Genomic DNA, 7,743 nt, shown 5'->3' on the forward strand with positions numbered 1-7,743 from the left:
CATTGCCCATGGTTGTGACCCCATTTTCCATCCTCTTTAGGGGTCACATTAATTACACAAATCAGCAGCGTCTGCTTTACATTTATGTTGTAATTAGGTTTATTATTCAGCAAGATACAGGGACACCAGACGCGCCTGCCACCATCAGTGACCGCCAGTGATGAGCTTCAGTCCTAAAAGGGGAATTAATGACCCCACCTATAAGGACCCCTCAGACGTCCATTTTCCTTGCACACGTCCCATTCATGTCTTTTTAAGCATATAACACAGAGGCATTATAGAATATGGGGCTGTCCACACGTCCATTTTTTTTTCTAGGACCAACAGTCTGTTTAAGAAAAAAAAAAAAAAAAAAGAGAGACACGTCCATCTTTGATCTGAGTCACTGGGTCTGTGGAAGATCAGAAAACCTGAGATACCAGAAAAGGAGACATTTTGAATTTTTTTTTCTGCAAGAAAACAGACAAACAGAACAAAAATGGATGAAAGTCGGATCCAGCGCACTGACTGAAAACACTTTGGATTCAATACAAATGGAGGGCTGAACGCGGTCCGGCGATGGCGTGATTGGGAGGAATAGGGATGTTTTAGTCTTACCCCCAAGCCTCGCGGTAATTCCTCAGCATGCATTAAGGTGGGATTTATAGAAATCTCGTCCGTATTAAATCAGAGACACTTTAAATTTTGGGGGTCATGGAAATCGTTTGGGCTCTAACCAAAGCCCCCTTTATTTGTTAAAGCAAAAAGGGAGATGGGTATTAATTTTCTATGGGTGCCATTAGTGTTTTGCGTTGACATTGGGGGCCCAGAATATGGAGCCGTACATGATGGGGGGCACCTGGAGCACAGGACGTATCCTGCCCGTCACAGTTCCCGCTCGCATTTCCCGGTGATGAACAGGTTCAGCGTTGACCTTTTCTTATTGGGAACGGTCAGACTTTCCTCTTCTTTCTCCTCTTTCTCGATCATCCCATTAGGTAATCTAATGGCGCATGACGCGTGGTCCACCAGCGCTCGCGGCAGGGACCCCGTTTTCTTCCAGGCCTTGTACTCTGGGTCATACACAAAGACGCCATCTTCCTTATTCATACGTCTTAAGGAGCCCCCGCCAGTGATGAAGAGCTTGGAATTGTGTGTGGTTATACTGAACTGGCAGCAGTCGAAGGGAGAGAGCTTGAGGGCGCTCCACTGGTCGGCGGCCGGACAGTAATACTCAGTCTCGTTGACGTGGATCCATTCCTTAGCCTGTAGAGAACAGTTGCAGTAGCATTTAATGCCCCAAATTAATTCAACATGAATAAAACTGAACACTTTTACAAAACTCAAATTTTCTGCTACTCACCGCGTTCAACGTGCGTCCGCCAACGCAAAAGATTTTATCTCCAACAGCAGCCATTCCGTGATCGCAGCGAGCAAACGTCATGGCGCGATTTACCACCCAGCGCTTCAGTCTAGGCAAATAGCTGTATACTTCATTAAGGGTCTTACTGGTCGAATACCCCCCTGTCAGCAAGAGACGATGAGATCAGAGTGATCATGGGAGCAGATACAGAGCACAGAGTATTTCAGGAGGAGTGCACTTCCCTTTGTGGGTAGAAGAGGTGGATTGTTGGTCTGCCCATTTCTCTAATGATTACACTGAGGGCAGTGCTACATCGTGTAAAGCAGCATCATAATGTGAATAGGAGTCAAATAAAAGAGTCTACAGTAGCACAGAGTGTTTCAGGAGGAATGTGCTGATCTTTGGGGAACGTGGGGATTCAGAGACCTTTCCATTCCTGTAATGATGTCAGAGAACAGGGGCAGCATCAGTATATGAGTTACGGTACGGGGAAACACATAGCCAAGTCCTCAGCAGCACAGAGTGTTTTAGGAGAGGAGTTTGTTCGTCTTATGGGGTGAGGGTTTGGACCTATCCACAGAACTATGCATGACTGAAGCAGTTAGAATGTGGTATATAGCCAGTGAGAAAACTCAGGCTGGGAGCCAACAGTGTAGTTTCCCAGCAGCACAGAGTATTTCTGGAGAGACGTACTGATTGTGTGGGGGGCTATGAACTACCCACATAGCAATATGTGACCAGAGCAGTGGCAGAATGTAGAAAATAAAGTGGTAAATTGCAGACTAAGGGGTGAGAGGGAGATGAAAGTTTCCCAGCAGCACAGAGTATTTTAGAAGCAGTACATTATGATCTTGAGGGAGGTCAGTGTCTTTACTGGAGTAAAGTGGAGAAAAGTAAGAGGTCATTGGTGCCAGCAGCACAGAGTACTTCAGGAGATATAAGATTTGATGATCAGGATGCAAAGACTGCATGTGATGTCCTTGTGAGGAGGTGAATAGAGACAAGTGGGAGGTCATAGTCTGAGCAGCACAGAGTATTTTAGGTGGATGAGTTTAAACCTCATCCCCCTAAACATTTTTACATAGTACCGTAATTACCGGAAATGTACATGATGCCTTTATGGGTGGTGCCGGCGTGATCGGCCACCGGGATGGGGAAGGGGGCGGTATACTCCCACTTGTTTTCGGCAGGGTAATACTCTTCCACACTCGGGGTGAGATGTCCCAGCAGGGAGCCTCCACCCACAGCAATGATACGCTCGCCAATCACTTCTGTGTGGAAGCGGGTTCTTCTCTCTAACATGCCGGCAACTTGTAGCCATGAGCCGCAGCGCGGATCAAACCGGAATACCTGCAGGGATTACATGACAAGAAATAGGATTACTTATAGGCGGCAGGAAACAGATGCCAGGGTGGCGGGCATGTGGTTAGACCCAGGCTTACATGTCAAGTTGTCAGGAATGGACCTGGGGCCGGGTCAAGGTTACCCCAGGAGCAATAATCATCAGCTAACACACCTGCAGCGCCTCCTCCATGCCTGAAGGTGGACACAGATCACAACACAACCCAACTACAGAACCATTAGTGATCAATCACTATCATTAAAGGGCCGGTGTCCAATTTTCTAGAAAAAAAAAAAGTTTAAAAGCGCTTTCTAACTTTCTAATTTACTATAATGTGTTTCATTTACTTTTCAAGAGCTCCAATTGCTGTCACTGAAAGGACACATACAGAGGCCGGAAACCTATTTTGATCACATTCTAAATTCACACTGGTGCAGTTTGTTGCAATGCTTCAGTGTAGACAATCCTGTAAGAGTCAAACAAGTCATCAGTACCAGTCCAGCGCCTGCCCTGATAATTTGTTACAATGTAGCAGCGCAGGGAAAAATTCAGGAATCCAAACTTTTAGCAATGTACCAAAATTCTGTGGAAAAAAATCTGTGGGGTTTCATTCACAGATAGCAAGCAAAGATCTTGGAAAAGGTGAAAAATTGTAACACAGAGTATGTTAGACCTAACCAATATATGATTTAAAAAAAAACAGAAGAAAAGTGAAAAGATCTTATTAGCCCAATGTAGAGCCCCTCCATGAAGGACAATAAAAATGTCGTTACCTCATTCGATGGATGTTTGCCCGACGGGTCGAAGCGGGTTTGTCCTCCGATGACGTACAGGAAGTCATTGATGACCGCCACGCAGTGATTGTAGACCGGAGAACACATCTCCCCCAGCTCAGACCACGAGCTGCCATCGTCACCTTGCACCCAAATACTCCCCAGGACTTGGTTATCATTCGTCCTCCCGCCCAGGACCAGGAGCTTGTCAGAACTGGACCTGATGGTGGCGCCCTCACAGTGCAGCGTGGGCTGTGCGTACACCTGAGAGTGGTACTTCAAAGCCTCCTGCAGGTAGCGGAAACAGCTGGAGTCTGTTTTCATGATGGCCGCCTCCTTCACGCATCGCTGGAGATCTTCTATAGGAATCAGGGCGAAGCGAACCCTCTTGAGAACATCCCCCGCTTCCTTTAACCGACCACTGTCGTGCTGCAGCCAAGACACTGCGAAGTGGAACAGATCCAGCTCGCTGCAGCCAGTGACGTCGTCCCTGTCCAGGATTTCACACACTGTCGTTTTATCCACTAGATTCAGGTCCTCCGAGTACCCAGGGACATGTTGGTACTGACGGCTGACGTAGCTGCTGGCCTTCTCCCTCAGCTCCTCTGGGCCCAGCCTCTTGGCGATCTTCAGTACGTCCAAACAGGTGTTTCGGTTCAGGCCATCCTCCAAAAAAAGGAAGCAAAGTTTTACCGCCTCCCGGACGAGTAGGACCTCTGCCGCTTTTAGGGCGTCCTCCACATTGTCCCAAGACAGGTGAAGCTTGTTGGAGTAGATGAAGTCCAGGATGCTCTGTAGCCCTTTGGCGCTGACCTCCTTCAGTCTTACGGTGTCACCGACTTTAGGATCTGTAAACAGCAGTTGAAAGTAGGAGCTGGCTGAGGCCAATATCAACTTGTGAGCCGGGAAGAGGGCTTCATCCACGACCAGCGTCACGTCGCACAGTTCCCGCTGGGATCGGAAGAGTCGCATCCTCTCCAGCAGTTTCTCCAAGTAGTTGTCAGATGTGAAGTTGCTGTTGACGGATCCGTTATGCATATTGACTATGGACACTGATGATTCCTAATGTATCAGTTCAGCTACATCGCCGTCGGCAGCTGATATTCTCCAGGTAGCTGCTGCTGCCACCAGTAAGAGTTCACATTGTGTACTTGGCGTCTTCACCCACAACACTCCCCCAGCGCCTGGCAATATCCCATATCTGACCCCTGCAACAATAACACAACTGACCCCTGGGGCCGGTGGCTTCACGCCCCATTTCCTGAGCAAGCCCAGGCTTGTACACCCTAGTAACAAAAGACCAAAGGAATGTAAAAGGCCAACAGCAATAATAATAATACAGGTGCAATATACCTAATGCAAGACGGAGCTGGTTCCTTCTCATATTACCACAGTATGACAGCTTACTGCAAGAGACGCACAGACTGCAGAAATATCTGAACCCAAGAGCTCCAGTATGGGGCATTGTTTATCCTGAGCCACCTGATGCATGGATAGAATGCCAGAGCTACAGTGAAGACTGACACAGAAGTAACTGCACATAGAATCTCACATGTATGTTGCCACCAGTCACCATCACGCCTTTCCTAGAGTTCTACAAATCATCCTAACGATATTGTCCTTTCTTTGCAGCGTTTACCCAACAGGTTAAATCACTAGATTTTTATAAATTTGACTTTTGTGGTCATTGCAATACCGAATATTTTTATTTTTTTTTTATACTGAAACCTTTGAGAGGGACACTGGGTGCCAAAACGGATCCCTCACTGGGTTCATGCTATTTAAAAGCCGCTGTTAAGAGATCGACAGCACCATTTACATGGTTAAACAGCAGGGATCAGAGCTAGCTCCGATTACTTCTGTCAAACACAGCTGGCACCTGTCCTACCCAATAGAAAAACTGTACAATTCTAGGTTCCTTTAATCACCACTAGAGGGAGCTGCACTGTTACTATTGTTACTATTGAGCTCAATGAATACTTCGTGCTGTGAGCTCCCTCTAGTGGTGGCTGCAGGAAGCTAGAATTGCATTATTTAACCCTTAGTATATGTAGTGGGGGTTAGAGCACTGCATCAGATAAAAAGAGCACCAATGTCAGGAAGGACGGTTGAAGAACTTAATTAGTGGACAATAATCATCACAACACGACAGTTTAACTCAATGTGATCTTTACTGTAGCCAGCGAGAAAACCTTTACAAGAGGATACAGAGGGTTCAACAGAATCTTGTGCACTGGTTATAAGCAAAATAAAAAAAAAAGAAATGTAAAATATATAATTGGCAATTATTTCACAGTTTTGATGAAAAATAAATTGCAACCTCCAGACCTGCTTTCTCCATCATAAACCGTCACAGGGAATGGAGTGCAGTGGATTTTTGCACTTGTATAACCGGAATGATAGGATTAAGTATTAGACAACTGCATAAAAGGCAACTCCCTCATTTACAGCGGTCTTGGAAATCCCTCCCTTTGGAAATAAGGGAAGAGGAGGGAAGTCGCAGTCATGAGCTGTACTTCACGCCAATGAGTTGTGTACTCCTATTAACCCTATGGAATGCCAGCACGCAGTGCCTGCCACTACCACCACTGTCACCAGCGAGCAATGGTGCTTACACCACACCAGATTTGTAGTTTTTAATGCTGAACCCTTACAAAAAAAAAAAAAAAAAGAATTGACTGTGTTATGGCCGTATGAACTGCTGGAGATCGGTGATATGCTTAGTAAATCAGAAAACGCTGAGCTTTCGTTTTGTACACACTCCGATCACATCCAAACTAGCATTTCCCATTGGCTAAACCCCCCCCCCCCCTCCCAAAAAAAAACAAAAAAAAAAAAAACTGATCCCTGTTGCGTGTGCTGTTCACTGGTGCATCGTGGGAGATGTAGTTCTCAGTATAAATAGGAGTACTATGAGATCCTAGCTCACTTTAAGCAGCAGCGATACAATGCAGATTTGGATGTGACTGGAGTATGAACACGTAACCCAATATACAAAGCTCTGCTTCAAGAAGAACGGACATACAGGAGTCTGAAGCATGACGCTTCCATGTTTCACCAGCAGGGGGAGCAGTATTTTATATTATTACAGCGATTGTTCATTATTGGCCCCGGAGGAAGGCGAGATGACTGTAAACGAGGAGCTAATATATACATATGAACATATATACAATAATCACCCAAATAAACTCTCTATATATACACATAATAAAGATGAATATATTAGATGACCCCTCTTGTAGAATATATAACACAGATCCTCCTTATATCGGGCGCAGAGAATGAATCGCACAGTAACTAGCTCCTGAATTGCACTTTACCAGTAATGGCCACTTTGGTTAATGAAGAGCAATCAGGGTGCCGACAGACCCTGGTGGCACCCCTGCTCTGTCCCCCATCCCCAACTATGTACACATTGCCTCCCAGTATGTCAGTACTGGGGGGTCTCACAATTACCTCTTCACATTGGTTTGGTTCAGTATACGAGTAAGATCATCCTCAAACTTACAAAAGGGGTGCCCAATCATAGAGAACCCCATTTATTTACCTCTGGCCTCCTCCAAAAAAAAAATATAGAAAAGAATTGTCCAAAGTATTCAGCTTCCCCGCACATATGAGATTTGGGACTGCTGTCCCTTAAAGTAAGATGACAGTGCAGTATTTCCCATGAAAGCAAATGGCCCCCTGCCGCTGGATGCCAGGTCTGCTCTAAGAATTATGTAAGCTCCCAGTATTTACACGTCACAGCTATAGTGGGATTTAGTCACAGTGTTCCCCAGCAATCAAGTGGGACGGTTTCCTGGCCTGACGAAAATCCAATCCGGCAATTTACTTTTTGCCAAAAGCACATTTCTTAAAAGTCGTCATTCCTGAGTTATAAAATGAAAACAATTAAAGTTTTACCGATCAGTGGTTGTTAAAAAGATCCAGAATTCAGCCCTAAACATATTTATAAGGCATCTTTACAAGAGTCAGAGCTCCAAATCCCCTTATCACAGCCACTACATACATACCACCACTAGGGGGAGCTCCCTGTACACAGAAATACATGAGATTCTGCCTGCAGCCACCACTAGGGGGAGCTCCCTGTACACAGAGATACATGATAAGGTTCTGTCTGCAGCCACCACTAGGGGGAGCTCCCTGTATACAGAGATACATGATAAGAATCTGTCTGCAGCCACCAATAGGGGGAGCTCCCTGTATATAGAGATACATGATAAGATCCTGTCTGCAGCCACCACTAGGGGGAGCTCCCTGTATACAGAGATACATGATAAGATCCT

The 7,743-nt window shown here is 45.8% G+C and overlaps 1 protein-coding gene across 1 annotated transcript; it reads right to left on the reverse strand.

The window, feature by feature from the left end:
* Positions 1-79: 79 nt before the first annotated feature.
* On the reverse strand, positions 80-4,713 carry LOC143805365 (kelch-like protein 9). The gene is made up of 4 exons (XM_077284614.1): positions 3,458-4,713; positions 2,440-2,692; positions 1,343-1,503; positions 80-1,245 (listed from the first exon to the last, which is right to left on the reverse strand). Exons 1-4 carry the CDS (start codon positions 4,493-4,495, stop codon positions 865-867), a joined length of 1,833 nt encoding a protein of 610 aa, XP_077140729.1. The 5' UTR covers positions 4,496-4,713; the 3' UTR covers positions 80-864.
* Positions 4,714-7,743: the final 3,030 nt, after the last annotated feature.

This window comes from Ranitomeya variabilis, chromosome 2 (genome assembly GCF_051348905.1).
Source record: "Ranitomeya variabilis isolate aRanVar5 chromosome 2, aRanVar5.hap1, whole genome shotgun sequence".
NCBI classification, from domain to species: Eukaryota; Metazoa; Chordata; class Amphibia; order Anura; family Dendrobatidae; genus Ranitomeya; species Ranitomeya variabilis.

Excerpts from the sequence above, each read along its gene's own strand:
- LOC143805365 (XM_077284614.1), bottom strand. The coding sequence starts at position 4,495 with ATGCATAACGGATCCGTCAACAGCAACTTCACATCTGACAACTACTTG. Across the intron at positions 1,504-2,439 it reads AGGCATCATGTACATTTCCG|GGGGGTATTCGACCAGTAAG; the intron begins GTAATTACGGTA and ends TCTTGCTGACAG. Across the intron at positions 1,246-1,342 it reads GCGGACGCACGTTGAACGCG|GCTAAGGAATGGATCCACGT; the intron begins GTGAGTAGCAGA and ends TGTTCTCTACAG.